General features: G+C 44.6%; 1 protein-coding gene across 2 annotated transcripts in view; it reads left to right on the top strand.

Moving 5' to 3' along the window:
• CCDC125 (coiled-coil domain containing 125) overlaps positions 1–16,567 on the top strand; it is a 48,468-nt gene that overhangs the window by 29,553 nt on the left and 2,348 nt on the right. For both annotated transcript variants that reach the window (XM_074994220.1, XM_074994219.1), the window contains exons 8-10: positions 265–380; positions 4,248–4,355; positions 11,149–11,323. In XM_074994220.1, coding sequence (XP_074850321.1) covers positions 265–380; positions 4,248–4,355; positions 11,149–11,323 — 399 coding nt within the window. The remainder of the gene's footprint in view (positions 1–264; positions 381–4,247; positions 4,356–11,148; positions 11,324–16,567) is intronic.

The raw sequence follows: 16,567 nt of genomic DNA, 5'->3' as shown, positions 1-16,567 counted from the left end.
TTTCATCTTAAAAATGCTTTGATCAAATGACCCCAAATTTGAGTCACTGATGGGACACCATGACAAGCACACCAAATTGAAATGCAATATAGCAAATTTTGTGGATTTTAGAGCACTCAGAAGAGTCAAGCTTTGAACTGAAGGCTGATTTTAGCTTACATTTAGGACAGCTGGTGCTCTTCTGTAATTTCTTGATAAGCACTGTCTGATATTGAGAGATCAGAAGCATGAAAAGCTAATTATTTTCAATGTTGAATTTCATAGTTTTGAATCAACAGTGCTTGGAGTTTCTTGCAATGCTTGATGTAAAACAACAGAAGATTATTCAGGAAAACATGTCCATTAATAAAAGTGGCTTTATGGAAATAACAGGTCTTGAAGTAAGTATGAAAATTTTGTTTTATTTATTTCAGTAAGTATGGTTGGTTGAAAGATATGCGGGGGTTTTTTTATATACATTCTGTTTATTGGCCAATTAATGAAGTTTCACAAAACATCTCCTTCCAAAACTTAATGCTGATAATGCATCAGAATACAAACCAAAAAAGCAATCCAGTAGCACTTTAAAGGCTAACAAAATAATTTATTAGGTGATGAGCTTTCGTGGGACAGACCCACTTCTTCAGACCATAGCCATACCAGAACAGACTCAATATTTAAGGCACAGAGAACCAAAAATAGTAATCAAGGTTGCCAAATCAGAAAAACATTATCAAGGTGAGCAAATCAGAGAGTAGAGGGGCAGAAGCGGGGGCTGGGGGGGAGTCAAGAATTAGAAAGTCTGGATTTCTACGTACAGTGCTTCCGCAACCATGCTCAGACTGACATTATATGCAAACAATAACAAATGAGACACAATCTCAACTATGCTGAACCCTATGCTGTCCAGAGTCCCAAAAAATAACGCAGACATTATAATCAAACCAGCTGACAAAGGGGGTGCTGTTGTCATTATGAATAAGTCAGACTATGAACAGGAGGCAGCCAGACAACTCTCCAACATCAAATTTCACAGACCTCTCTCCTCTGATCCCACTTTGGAATTCAAACAGAAATTACAACAACTCCTTAAGGAACTCCATGCTGCTACTGGGGACCTTATTCACTCAGACACACCACCTGAGCACCAGCCTGGATTATTCTATTTACTTCCCAAAATCCACAAACCTGGAAACCCCAAATGCCCGATTATTTCAGGTATTGGCACCCTCACCACCGGACTATCCAGTTACGTGGACTCCCTCCTGAAATCCTGTGCCACCAACACTCCCAGCTATCTACGAGATACCACTGACTTCCTGAGGAAATTACAAAACATTGGAAAAGTTCCTGACAACACCATCCTTGCCACAGTGGATGTAGAGGCTCTGTACACTAACATTCCACACAAAGATGGATTACAAGCGATCAGGAATACCATCCCTGATGCCACCACAGCCGATCTGGTGTCTGACCTCTGTAACTTTGTTCTCACCCACGATTATTTCCGATTTGGGGACAATTTATACCTCCAGATTAGTGGCACTGCTATGGGCACCCACATGGCCCCACAATATGCTAATATATTTATGGCTGACCTGGAACAACAATTCCTCAGCTCTCGCCCTCTATTATCCCTCCTCTACTTAAGATACATTGATGACATCTTTATGATTTGGACCCGTGGTATAGAGATGCTAGAAGAATTCCACAGAGACTTTTAACAATCTGCACCCCACCATCAACTTATGCCTTGACTACTCCACATGAGACATATATTTCCTGGACACTACAGTACAAATCAAGGATGACCTGATCGGTACCACACTGTACCGGAAACCCACTGATCGCTATACTTACCTACATGCTTCTAGCTTCCATTCTGCACACATAACTAGATCCGTTGTTTACAGTCAAGCCCTTAGGTACAATCGCATTTGCTGTGATCCTACTGACTGAGACTGAAAACTACAAGATCTTACCCAAATATTCATAAACCTGAATTACCTGCCAGGAGAAATAAAAAAACAAATTGACAGGGCCAGATGAATACCCAGAGACCAGCTTCTCCAAGATAGGCCCAAAAAAGCCAAGAACAAAACGCCTAAGGTCCCCAACTCAAACCACTGCAGTGCATTATTAAAGACCTACAACCTATCTTTAATCAGGATGCCACACTCCAGAAGGCCCTAGGTGACAGGCCTGTTCTCTCCTACAGGCAACCTCCCAACCTTATGAGGATTCTCATCAACAATCACAGTCTCTCCCACGGGAACACCAGTCGTGGAACTTTTCCTTGCAACAAAGGCCGTTGCGAGCTTTGTTCACATATCTGTTCTGGAGATACCATCACTGGACCTAACCAGGTTATTCACAGAATCACATGCACATTCTCATATTCCTCAGCTAACATCATATATGCCATCATGGACCAACAATGCCCAAATGCTTTGTATATTGGACAGACTTCAAACTCTCTTAGACAAAGAATTAATGGGCACAAAACAGACATAAAAACATTCCTGATGCACAAACCGGTCAGCCAGCATTTTAATGGAGTGGGCCATTCTGTTAATGACCTGAAGGCTTGCATCTTACTGAAGAGGAATTTTCACAACAGATTGGAAAGAGAGGCTGCTGAACTCTTTTATATTCAAATTCAACACATTAACAAGTGGTTTGAATGCAGATGGGAATGTTTTAGGTCATTATAGGGGCTCTTCTGCACACTTGGCTTAATCTAATTCTTGACACCCCCCGCCACCTTTTGCCCCTCTACTCCCTGATTTGCTCACCTTGATAATATTTTTCTTATTTGTCAACCTTGATTACTATTTTTGGTTCTCTGCGCCTTAAATATTGAGTCTGTTCTGGTATGGCTATGGTCTGAAGAAGTGGGCCTATCCCACGAAAGCTCATCACCTAATAAATTATTTTGTTAGTCTTTAAAGTGCTACTGGACTGCTTTTTTGTTTTCATAGTATATAGACTGTCACAGCTTTTTCTCTGTTACTATATGATCCAAGGTCTGACAGATTTCCAAAAAGCAGTCTGGAATATATTCAAGGCTCCCTTAACTTTCTGGAGGAGGATCCTATCAACAATGACAAATAGTCTGACATGACAGGTTGAATCCACATTTCTGAAAGTGTCCATTCTAACAAGATTGTATGTAGTGGTCTCTTTATTACTTTGGTATTCACTTAGAACTAGAAAGAATGTTCTCAAAAGCTTCTCAAGGATTTAGAAGCCCAACTCCCATTGAAAGACACTGAGATTTTGCCCTTAAATCACCAAAGCGTTTTTGAAAATCTACGTCTGTCTTTTAATAAATTCATAGTATGTGTAGGTATGTCTATATTTGTTAAATATTCATAGGCTGAGAAGCTCAGTAATACCTTATTCACATATTTATCCTGAAAATTTGAATTTAAAACAGAAAGTTTTAAATGCATTATGTACAAAGTTACAATTTGGTGATAAATACTTATAGTAAAAGTCAGGGAAAAGTGTAATAGGGTTGCCACCCACTTCTCATGAGTGCCCTCATGCTCTCCCAGTTGGGTGTGTCCACAGTCTTTAAACCCAAGGTCTTCCTCCCTGGAGGCAATGGTTTTACCCTCTTAGTCTGTGTTGGCCCAGTCTTCAGCTGGGCCTCCTGATATTTCCATCCCTTTTGGAGAGTTTACTGAGATCGGATTGTAGGCCCTTCTGCAGTGGCCTGTTGGGAGAGCAGGGGATGGACCCAGGCCAAATACTCCATCTGACTGCTGCTTTACCCTTAACTCAAGGCTCTTCTAAGCTCAGGTCCACTAGTTAGGATCTGTCCCTGACTTTCAGTTTTTTCTGCTCGGGACTCATCTACATAAATGCACTCAAGAATTAACTAAAGATGTGAACTTAAAGCACATTAGGCACCAATGTGGGAGCTCATCATCAGGGTTTACTTTCCCTTCCTCCTCTGCCCAAGATACCACAAGTATCAAATGGTAACCTGACATGATTAGTAACAGAAAATATTGTAAAAGAGGGAGGGGTGCTTAAAAAGGAATTGGAGAGCTTCTATGAGATGAGTATTACAAAGTTTGAATCGATTTTATCACTTGTTTATTTTAATTAAAAATAAATGTCTTGTGTGGATAATTTGGGGTTCCATATCCACTATGATTTCAAGGTATTTTTATTGGTAACAAAATCTAGTTTATGTAAATTACTTTGTGCACATAGAACTATTTGAGTAATGGTTTGTAATGCTCTTGGATTTGAAGCTGGCAGTTCTTGGAGCCTGCACCTGTAAAGCTCCTGGAGGAGAGCCCTGTTACTGTGCTAAAATGTCAGCTGCAACTCGTAAGCAGCTTCTTCAGCTCAAACAAGAGGTAATGTAGCCTAACTTGGAGGTGGAGTAGCATCAATGTCTTTTTTATGAAAAAAGTTTAGAGAATATTTGTTATTTGGGCAGCCTAGCACATTTCAGAAACAAAGTAGTTTCACATGAATGGTGTGGAGAAAGTGAATACAGAAAAGTTATTTACTTGTTCCCATAATATAAGAACTAGAGGGCACCAAATGAAATTAATGGGTAGTAGGTTCAAAACTAATAAAAGAAAATTTTTGTTCACACAGTGCACAGTCAGCCTGTGGAACTCCTTGCCAGAGGAGGCTGTGAAGGCCAGCATTCTAACAGAGTTCAAAACAGAGCTTGATAAATTTTTGAAGGTTAGGTCCGTAAATGGCTATTAGCCAAGGGTAAAGTATGGTGCCCCAAGCCTTTAGTCAAAGGCTGGAGACAGATAGCAGGAGACAAATCGCTTGATCATTGTCTGTGGTTCACCTCTTCTGGGGCACCTGGCACTGGCCACTGTCGGCAGACAGGATACTGGGCTGGATGGACCTTTGGTCTGACCCAGTATGGCTGTTCTTATGTTCTTAGTGCTTTTGAAAGGCCAGTGCAACCTTTAGCAAATGCTAAGGTAATACAAATAAATAGTAGTAGTAATACACTAGGAACTTTTGTTTGTGTGAGAACAATGAGGAGTCCTGTGGCACCTTAAATACCAACATGCTTATGTCCAAAAAAATCTGTTACAAGTTGAACCTCTCTAATCTGAGACTCTGGTCTGACAACTGCCAGACTATGGATGTTCCAGAACCAGAAAGCCTTGGTGGCTGAGAGCCAGGTCTGGCTCAGCATCTGACAGTAGGAAGCCAGGAGCCTGGCTGGGGCTGGAAATGCAGCCAGGACAGGGATGGGAAAACAGCTGGGGAGCCTGTCCAGGAGTGAAGCTGGGAAGCTAGGAGCATGACTGGGGTCAGGAGCACTGCCAGACCTGTGAGGATGGGGTTGGGGCTGGAAGTCATATGCGAGAGCATAGGAGTATGGGAGTGCAGGAGGCTGGGAGCAGGGAGGGCTGGGATTGACCTCCTAGGTCTGGCAAACTTCCTCATTTGGATCTGGTCAGGTCCTGAGGGTGCTGGACCAGCCATGTCCATCCTGTAGTCTTTAATGTGCCACAGGACTCCTCATTGTTTCTGCAGATACAGAGTAACATGGCTACCCCTCTGATTTTGGTTGTATAGGTTTTTTTTTTTTTTGTTTTACAACATTTCTATTCTGGGAAAAGTCATACTGTAAATGAAAATATTATCAAAAAAGTAATTGTGCCAATATAGCATATTTTGTTTGAGAAACCAGTACACTCATCCCTCGTTAAACGAGTACTTCATTTACGAGTACTCGCTTAAACGAGAGACACACTTACCTACCTTAGTCCACTGTACGAGTGAACTTCCCCTGCTCATACGTGCCTTACCCACCTCCCTGTGGCTCCCACCCCCTTAGTCTGCCCCCACCCGCCAGCCCCACAGCCCCAACCCACTGCAGCCTGACCCCCTGCTAGCCCCACAGCCTGACACCCCACTGCCACCTGTACTCCCCGCGGCCCCAAACTGCAGCAGTCTGAAGCCCCTGCTGGCCCCAAAGCCAGACCCCCCTGTTGCCTGACACCCCCCAACAGCCCTAAACCACACCAGCCCCACAGCCTGAACCCTCCCCCCTACTCTCCTGCAGGCCCTTGCAGCCTGTACCCCCTGCAGGCCCCGTAGCCTGACCCCACGGCTGCCTGTATGCCCTGCAGCCCAACACCCCTGCTGGCCCCGCAGCCAGACCCCATGGCCGCCTGTACCCCCATCGCGACCAGACACGCCCCCCCCACAAGCAGACCCACCCACGGCCACTAGTACACCCCCGCCCCGCAGCCTGATGCCCCTGCTGCCTGTATCCCCTGCTGCCTGACACCCCACTCTCCATCGGTAACCCCTGTGGCCAGACCACCGTGGCCCCAAACTGCAGCAGCCAGACAGACAGACCCCGCCTGACTCCTGCAGCCCCACAGCCCGAACCCCCCCCACCCACCAACTCCACACCGTGGCCGCCTGAACCCCTCCCCGCCAGCCTGCCACCAGATTTTAGCCCTCCTTCCTGCGTACAGCCCCAGACTACCCCCAGCCTTTAACCCTCCCCAACCCAAGGTTCACTCACTTTTCAAAAGCAGTGCCACCTGCTGCCACTCCTTGCCCAAGCTGAGAGCCCTAGGAACCTAGAGACATTTGCATGTAATTTAATAGGAGTTTAGTGTCCCTCTTGTGAGTTTCTGTCTACGAGCAGAAAGTTGGGAACCAATTGTGCTCGTAAAGTGAGTGATGGGAGTATAAGCTATACCTGCAAAAGCACTCTTGCTGGCAGGGCTGTCTCAAGAAGAGGAGCCGGGGGTCAGGGCCTGGGGCAACCCTCCCCCAGTGCTGCAGGCGCAGTGCCCTGGGCAACCCCGCCACTGTGCTGCAGTCCCTGCCCCTTCCCCTGCTCTGCTCGCATCCTGATTGCTGGTCCCCTCCCTAACCAGCCTGGCTGGGGATTACCTGAGCCAGAGGTTGGACAGCAGATAGCGCTAACAGCTGCAAGAGATCCTCTTCCCCTCCCTGCCCACCTGCCTCCCTCCCTCCTCTCCTCTGCACTCACCTTGCGGTGCTCTGTTGTGCACTCCCAGTCTGGTGAGCCCCCCTTCTCCGCGTGGTGAGTGCTGGGGAGCGGGAAGACCGAGTTGCCACCCTTAATACCTGAAGTTAGTGCTGTCTCTGCTTGCTGGTACAAATTACATCTGTACTAGCAGTGTTTGGCAGTGTACCTGACCAAGAAACTTCTCTAGCTGGTCCTTTTTACCAGGTTTAGGTCACCTCTGGTAGGGAAGATGTAGCAGCTCCCAGAGAGAAAGAGGAACTCCATGAGAAAGAAAAATCATTTTGCATTCAAATCACTTTTTCATCACTAACATCAGGTATTAGGGTGACAATTTTACATAGCGAAAGGCAGTACCTAGTAATCAAGAATATCACTTTTACATCTCGTGCAATCTTGTAGTCCAGGTATAATTTTTAATTAAATCCAAGTTGCTGGTATTATAAATCTTGTCCATCTCAGTTCCACAGCAGGAGGAAACTCCCCCTTATTTTTCTTAGAATGTTTGCCACAATTGAGTATGTATAAGATCCAGCAGCCTTTAAACTAAGTTGTCTTTATCAGTACTTTAAAAGTTGGGTTAGGGGAGTTTGAGCAAATGGATAAACTCCTTTATGACCAGTGAAAGGGTGTGGGGAAGAATCCAAGAATATGAAACACATACACAGCTTCATAAATTTTATCCCATTTTTCTGGTATAAATGCATTTTATTAGTATATAGGTTTCAGGGGTAGCTCTGCTAGTCTTTCAGCAAAAACAAGGAGTCTGGGTGTGACATCTCAAAAGATTAACAGTTTTCTTGCGGCATTAGCTTTTGTGAGCTGCAATTCACTTCATCAGGTGCATGAAGGGAAAGAATAAGAAACAGATAGTAGGGAGTGTAAGCTGGGCACTTGGGTGTCTGCCCAGGAGAAATTCAGGTGCTGTTCAGCTGATTAGCAGAGTGCCCACAGTGCCCACATCTGCTGGTGGTGTGCATCTTCTCATGCCTTGGTGCACATAACAAAATTTATTCTGCCCATGGATGTAAAAGATTACAGGGAACCTTGAGACAGAGGTGGGAGTGTTACATCAGAGCTAATTCTGTCAAGGGGGATGTGGATAAGAAGGTGAGACAACCTAAAGTGGAAAATTACATGTGATAATGAGTGAGCTATAAGTAATTTCCCACTTTAGTTAGTCTTACCTTCTTATCCACATCCACCTTGATTGAATAAGCTCTGGTGTAACATTCCCATCTCAGTACTACTGCTGGGTTTTTTTTTTTCATCCTTAATGCATCTCATGAAGTGAGTTGCAAGTCCAAACGGTTATGCCATAGTGAAATTGTTAGCCTTTCAGATGCCACCGGACTCCTTGTTGTTCATACCAGTAACGTATGTTATGATCATTCCTAAGGTTCAAAAAGGATTTTAAAATAGCAGTAAGTGCTCCTTGCTGTACTGGAGCCCTAATGTAATCTGTTAACATAAGTCAATGTTTTATGTGATATCAAATGCTTGCAGGATGCAAAAAAGGATTTGTAAAATGAGATTAGTTTTGATTTTATTAATCTTCTGTTCAGTTGCTGAATCTCATGTAATTCTTTTGAGTGTTTCATAATATAGAGTAAATGGATACTTTATGGCCCAGTAGATTATATATTGTGGAATTATAATTAATTGAAAGATTGTTGCTCCTTTCCAAGCACATTCTTAGAATTTCTGTTTAAAAAAGATTTGCTGCATGAGGGTCTTGTTTGAAAGCTAAAGATAGAGGACTTTGAATGTGGGAATCATATACTGGACCAGTACTTCTTACTTGATGGGTCAGGACCCCAAAATGGGTCACAACCCATTAATGGGGTAGCCAGAGTTGGCTTAGACTTGCTGGGGTTTGGAACCAAAGTCTGGGAGCTTCCACTGTGGGATTCAACTTTGTCCTCCCTCCCCAGGGCAGAGAGGCTCAGACTTTGGCTTCTCCATCTGGCATAGCAGGGATTGGTCAGATTTAGGCTTTGGTCTCTCCTCCTGAGAGGGTAGAGCTTTTTTTTTTTTTTTTTTTTTTTTTTTTTAAGAAGGGGGTCTTGATGCAGTGAAGTTTGGGAATCTCTGTGCTAGTCTTAGCTGTTAAGAGGCATGACAAATTTGTTTGAATGGATGGTACAAATTTAAAATCTAAATTACTTAATTTGTTGCTTAACGTTAACTGGTACAAGTGTGTCAGTATGTAAACACACACTCTTGCCTATTTCAGAGTGCTGACTTTTACATTTGTGGCCAGCTTTTAGGGATGTGTGGGGTGTGAGAAAGAGAAAATATAGAGTGACAGAGAGAAAATCCACATGCACAGTACATTGAAATTGTTCAGAAGTTCTGCTAGCCTATATAAACCAAGCAAACTTATTGTTGCCCACATCCATCCTTCCTTTTCCCTCCTGTTTTTGTGAAATTTACTTGTTATATCTTCTCAAAATATATTTAAGCCCTTTGGATTAAGGAGCATATGCTCCCATTTGTTTTACAGCTCCTAGACCTTAGGTGCTGATAATGTGGGTGCCCTGGAGCTGGAAGACCAATTGGGGAAAAATGTATGGGTGCTGAGCACCCACCAGCAGTCCCCCATCATTTCCCTCTTTTAGTTCCCCCCAACTCTGAGCATCACCTGCCTGCTGGTGGACCCCATGGAACAGCACCTTTCTCTCCCTCCCTGTGCTTCCTGCTTGCCACAATCAGCTGTTTCACAGCATTTTGGAAGTTGTGGGGAAGACCAAGGGCACAGCGCACTTGAGGAAGGGATGGAACTGGGTAGGAAGAGGTGGGGCATGGATGAAGCAAGAAGAGGTGGGGTGGATGGAACTTTGGTGGAAGGTTTGGAGTGGGGTGAGTACAAGGCCAGAGCTGGGGATCAAGCCTCTCCTTACACTTTTGGGAGTAGGCACCTGTGCCTAACACAATTGGCTCATGATTTTGATTTAGACCTTTCCAAGTAGTAAACACAGCTACTGCAGTACAAGTAATAAATGCAGAAACACAATTTGAATTGAATAACCTAAGTTGTTACCCTCAAAGATGGAAAATTATATATGTGAATCCTAAGTTTAGTTTGGTGGAAGCCCATTGGATATCTTGTAAGATGAGGTATTATTTTGAGAGATCCATTGTGTGTATGTAACAGTACTCCACATAAGTGGTTATCAATTTGAAAATCCATTTGGATTGAACAGTAAAATAGCTTAGAAAAATTAAAGTGAACTAAATATGTCCATCAGGTATGCACCATGAATAATAACATGGAGAAAAAACAGCTTGTCTGTTAAAAGAAGTAAGTCCTGTGATTATTTTCTTTTTAAAGCGCCAACTCTGACTTTGTTCCACTCACTTATATCATGTTTTAGTCTGAAAGTGTCTAGCCTACCTTGCTGAAAGGGAAGATTTAATTAAAGGCATAATTTATGTGTGTGCATTTTTTATTTTATTTTTTTACTTTTTATTACTATTTTTATTTTATTACTTTCATTAGTCTGATACCTTCCTCAGTGACCTGCAGCTGTAGGGAAATGGTCTCTTCTTCAAAGAACAGCAGTTTTGGAGATGATGCTATCATGGCACTATTATGCATGGCTCTTCTCCTTGATACTGGTGCCTCAACTTCTAATCACACAGAACTTCCTTGCACATGTCCACAGCCTGTTTGTGACAGCAGCGCTGAGTGCCACTGGCATGGGACTCTCTTGCTCCTCTTCAAGCTGTCCTGGAGGGGCAGAGAAAAAAGTCCTACAGGAGAGTCAAACAGTGCAGAGAATGTGTGTGTATAGATATGTGTGCGCATGTGTGTGTGCACACATACAAGGAGTAAGCATTTCAATCCCCACATCACAATCATTCTTTTTAGCAAGCTAGTGTTTAGTTTGTTTCCATTCTAAAAAGAAAAAAAAGATTGTTTTAAAGGAAGGACTGATGTCACCACTTTTCTAAATTTATCTGTCTAGCTTCTCCTCAATCTTGATTCACCCATGGAGACCTGGTCTGAGTGTGTTTGTGTTGGCTGTGCTCTTTTCATGATAGCATAAGAAGTCTTGCTACAGTGAGTTAATAGGCACAGTGTAAATTTTTTAAAACTGTTTAGGCTTCCCGGTTTGTATGATGTATTCTAATTTTCCCTTAATTAAAAATAGTGTGAAGCTTTGAAGAAGGCTAAAGAAGAAGCATATATAATGGCAGATGCCTTCAGAATTGCATTTGAGCAGCAGTTAATGCAGAGGAAGGACCAGGCTTTGAGGCTCACACAAGTGAATAAGATCTGTAAAAAAGAAACAAAATTCATAAACTGGAAACGCCTGAAAGAGGATGGTAACTGTGATGTTTAATAATTTTTTATTGTTAGAATTTAATTAAAATTAATAAGTTTCAATAGAACTGAGGGTAGGCTTATTGAGGACTGACAGCACTGTTTTATTACAGCTGTGATCCAATGACTGACTTAGGAGTCTTGAGAATCAAGAAAACGTGAGAAAAGTGATGTGAAAACTGCAAATGCATTATAATAGCCTATCACCTAGAGATTTGCTGCTGCAGGTTTCACAAATTCCAATGTAGGATTCCTGTTCATAAATAAAACTTGATTGTAATCACTACAGGTTGAAACTCCGAAATCCAGCATTCGCTCATCCGACGATATCCATTGTCTGGATCTTGAGGAAGAAGGGCCAGACAGGCCAGTAGCAAGAGCCCAGGGCAGAGCAGCCACAGTTGGTCTGGCAGCAAGATGGGGGCGGGGGGCAGCGGCCGCCAAGGAGCCTGGGCTGCTAAGCTACCAGCCCAGGCTCACAGCAGCTCATTCCCATGGCCAGGCACAGCCCCAAGAAGCTGTGGCCAGGGCTGTGCGCAAAGCCCCTGGCTGGAGAGTGAAGCCTTGTGGCAGTGTGGCCCCAGGAAACCCCTGGTGAGGGAGCATTGGTTCATGGTGGCTCATCCCTCGGGCTGGGCAGGAAGCTGCAGCTGGGGCTGCACATACAGCCGTAACCCTGGGAAACCACAGCTAGGGCTGGGCTGAAAGCTGTGGCCCTGAGAAGCTGCATTTGGGGAAGGGTGGCTGGGGATGGGAGCCAGCAGCTGGGGAGCCTGTGGGGGATGGGCGAGTAGGGAAGGGGAGCCCAGGAGAAGGGCCTGAAGCCAGTGAACTGGGGGAGGAGGCAGAATTGGCACCCTGTCCTTCCCAGGTGGTATCTGACAGAATCCCTGGTCTGGGATCCCTCAGGTCCCAAGGATGTCAGCCATCAATCTAGGTTTTTTAGTCTAGTTTTTTTTTATCCTGCACTCACAGGATACCATCTGAATAACAGCAACAAAGGGTCCTGTGGCACCTTATAGACCAACAGAAAAGTTTTGAGCATGAGCTGTCGTGAGCACAGACTCACTTCATCAGATGCTGAAGCTTCACCTGATGAAGTGAGTCTGTGCTCACGAAAGCTCATGCTCAGAACTTTTCTGTTAGTCTATAAGGTGCCACAGGACCCTTCGTTGCTGTTACAGATCCAGACAAACACGGCTGCCCCTCTGACATCTGAATAACATTGCTGGGAAAAAAAATCTTTAACTATGGCAGTTATAGCATACTGGCTATTAAAAGTACAGGGATGTTCAAAATCAAACCTACCTTACGCCTTTTATTATGTTTGTCTATCTTTTGGACTCTGAAAATACGTTGGTCTCTGTAGTCAATTTTTACGTTATACTGTAGTAGCATAGTGTATCACATTTAATCAGTTATAAATATTGCAAAGGGAATGTTTTTGTTCTTCTTTGAGTAGTGTCCCTGTGGGTGCTCCACTTCAGTTACTTCAGGTATGTATGTGCCTCTTGAACCCTTTATTAGAGATTTTGATTAAGCAGTGTGTGTTCAATGTCTTATGCATGCCTTCTATACAAACTCACACTGTATACTGTGGTTATGTAGCAGGCAGATTACCCTCAGTTCTTTACAACCTTGGCCTCAGATGGAGCTCTATCATGTCTACCTTGTGCATGCCTCACCATATTTTGCTGCTGTTCTTTTGTTACTTTAGTTTGTCGAGTTAGACTTAGTTGTAGTTCGATAGTAATGAGAGGTTTGGATTCCCCCTCACTCTCCAATCCTATTTTTTTGTCCCCAGGAAAGCGTATTTAGCCTGGCTGGACGTGCCTGGCTTTCTAGGTCTCAAATGCTGCTTCCCTTGCCAAAAGGATGTCTGGTCAGTGACAGCCAATCCAAGTGGTTTCTTTGCTTAGGAGAATCCCGTATCGCCCAAAAATGTAGCTTTTGCCTGATTCTAAAATCTAGAGCATGGGAGAATTGGGAGACCAAACTGAAGCCTTATTGATGGATTGTTTCCTTCAGTCTCTACTGAGTCATGTATAAAAGGCAGTCCACTGACATCTGTCTCCAGTGCCCCTTCGACTCTGGCTAAGTTCTTCTCTAATTGGGGCATAGAGACTGTGGAGGACTCAGGAAATGTATTGAAGAAGAGGACTGTGGTCTCCCGCCACAAAAGCCAGCTCCCAAAACGCCCCAGTCTCCTCCCAAGTCCACATTGTCAGAGGCCTTGCCTTCTTCACTCAGTACCGCAACAGTGAAGGACTCTCCCTCTGGTACCAGTGGGGCTTGGAGATCCTGGAGCAGTTTGGAAAACACAGCTCCTTGATAACATCTGGGAAGGACAGAGTGGCCGAGGACATACACTCCTGGAGAATAGCAACATACACATCAAGCATGGTGCCTGCAGGTTCTGGTCCATCAGTACCAGAAAGTAAAAGCACCGGCCATCTTTGGCCTTAGTATCTACATGCTTCTGATCAACAGTGCCCTCCACTTCAAAAGCCACATTGGTACCAACTCGCTTGGTACCGCAAGAATTTTGCAGCTTCAAGGAGTTGTCAGTGTTAGACAAGCTGAAGCCTCACTGCTCAGAGATGCTGACTGATTCCCAATACTACTGAGCAAGATTCTCAACCCTTTTCTGCTGAGTCTTTCTTCCACATTAAAAGACATTGAGGAGGATGGACCAATCAGTCTCCTACTTGTCAGGGCCAAGTTTCACTCTGCACCATTACAGGAACCCACACTTTGAGAAGAATTCTTATCCATATCAGGGATGATGGGATCAGTCCTCGGTAACACTCCCTTTCTTGTAGCAGCCTCCACCATGGCTATATTGAAATCTTTGAGCAGTATATTGGCAGCAATTTGCCATACGTTTGGCTCCATTGCACCTGGAGATTGTGTTTCATAGTCTCCTCCATCGAACTCCCAACATGAAGGGACCTTTTGAAGTACAGTAGGGTAGGGTGAACAAAAACCCCGCTCCCAACTCCTCTTTCAGCCTTATCCCCAGATGAGGGGATAGCAAACCTTCTCTGTTGACCACACCTGAAATTCTTACCTCAGGTGCTGGAGGATTCCTATCCCATTCAGTCGTCTACGATAATTTTCCCTAATCCACTCAGCATGAGACCTCCTTTTTTATGTTGTATGTAAGACAAGCATTATTCTTTTATCTGGATAGGACCAATTAATTTTGGAAATCACCTACACCAGTTGTGGGTAAAATATAGCCTGTGGCAGGCTCTGGCTTACCAAGCATTGTCCTTCAGCCTGCCATGACCCTCCTGGTTTGCGTTGGAGGAAATGTTCTGTGACCCAGTCTGTCTGCTGCTGCAGCCTCAGCCACACCACTCCCAGAAGCGCATGGCCAGAGGTTGCAGGGAAGCATCTCTTCACAACCCTTGTGGGGAATAGGTGGCTGGTCTCTGTATACTGCCTCCACCCCAGCACCATCTTCACAGTTCCCGTTGGCTGGAAACAGCAGCTTTGAGTGGTGTGGGCCACCATGCCATGAAGGCAACCTGCCTGCCTGAGTTCCCCACTGTGCCGCCAGCTGGGCACTTACTCTGATAAGCACCTCCTGGCCAGGGATAGGGCCTACACCTTGCACCCTCTTCTGCATCCCAGCCCCGTCTCCTGCACCCAAACTCCTATCCAGATCCTGCACCCCAGTCCCCTGCCTGGAGCTCCTCCCTGCGCCCAGACACCATCCCAGACCCTGTGTCCCCACATTAATATAATGGAAAAATGCAGCCTGTGATCACTGACTAAAATTCTTGGAGTGCTCTCTCCCTCTGCCCCCCCACCCGTGCCTCAAAAATCTGATTGACCACCCTTGAGCTAGATTGTTTGTCTCCATTGCAAGGAGATTCAAGGAATCCATGGTTTCTTCAGGGATGTTCAGTGTGGATTTCTGCATATATTATTGCTTGGTGTGATGCAGATGGTGCTACGACTCCACAAAGAATAATAACAGACTTTGCCAGATCACAGACCACTTCTTCAGCTTTAGGGGGAAAAAATCTTCAGGTATCTGAGATAGGCCCATGTACCAGCTCAGTGTCAGTGCATACTTTTTCTAAACGTTATGTCTTGGTCCTTGACATCAGTTCTGATGCAGCATTTGGTTCTGCTGTACTGTCTTCAGTCTTGGACTTGATTCCGAAGCTCCCCATTCTCCATGGAGATACCACTTGGGAGTCTTCTGAACTGGAGCATCCGTAAAGAAAGTACCTGACGAAGAAGAGGTTGCTGACCTTGTGCAATAACTGTGGCTTTTTGAGCTGTATCTCTCTATGGTTGCTCCACTATCAGACCTCCTTCCCCCCTCCTTGAGACTTTTCTTTTTTTTGATGGTCAGATAGAGAAGGAATTGAGGGCAGTTTGCCAGCGCAGCCCTATATGAAATTGATGTGTGGTATAAGGTCGTATAGAGGGCATTTGTGGGTTGTATGGACCTTGCTAACAGAATAGGGCTCTAGAGACATCTGAACAGTTGAAGTGGCTGAATTGGAGCACTGGTAGAGACGCGCATCTTAAAGAACCCACCGTTATACATATATATACATTTTTTTGATTGTTCAAATATTAGTTCTGGGCAAGATTTAAGTGCACTTTTAGTTGCTATTTTTAATAAAAGCAACCATTTAATTGACATTACTGATTTATTTTACATAAGTATCATGATGGATGATAAAATCACAATGTAAGGAAATTACAACTTTAATTAAGCACTGAAATGTGTGTTGAGTATCCTCCACTCCATAGGCCAGGGTGGCCAACCAGTTAGAGACTAAGAGCCATGGATAGAGTGCAAAGAGCCACGTATTATACATTTATTTTTATCTATCTAAATACAGATAGGTAAAAAATAAATATATAATATGTGGCTCAATGCCTTCCCCCAGAGCCAGGCACCCCCAGTCCTCTGCCCTAACCCAATCCTCCTTCCCTCCTCCAGAACCAGGGAGCCCCAGTCCCCTCTCCCCTCCCACCTTAACTCAATGCGTTCTCCTTCCCCCAGAGCCAGGCACCCTCAGTCCCCTGCTCAGACTTAATGCCAGCAACTCTCTGGAATCACCACTGCTGCTTCCACACACTTCTCCCACCAAGCGCTGGGGTTTATGTATAGAGTGGCAGACGGCACTCCCAGCATGTGGCTCTGACAATGAGCTGCTTTTAATTGCTCCAAGAGCCACGTGCGGCTTGAGTGCTGTGGGTTGGCTACCCCTGCC

Source organism: Carettochelys insculpta, chromosome 5 (assembly GCF_033958435.1).
Source record: "Carettochelys insculpta isolate YL-2023 chromosome 5, ASM3395843v1, whole genome shotgun sequence".
NCBI lineage: Eukaryota > Metazoa > Chordata > Testudines > Carettochelyidae > Carettochelys > Carettochelys insculpta.
The sequence above is the reverse complement of the archived record's forward strand: the minus strand, read 5'-3'. Positions and strand labels throughout refer to the sequence as shown.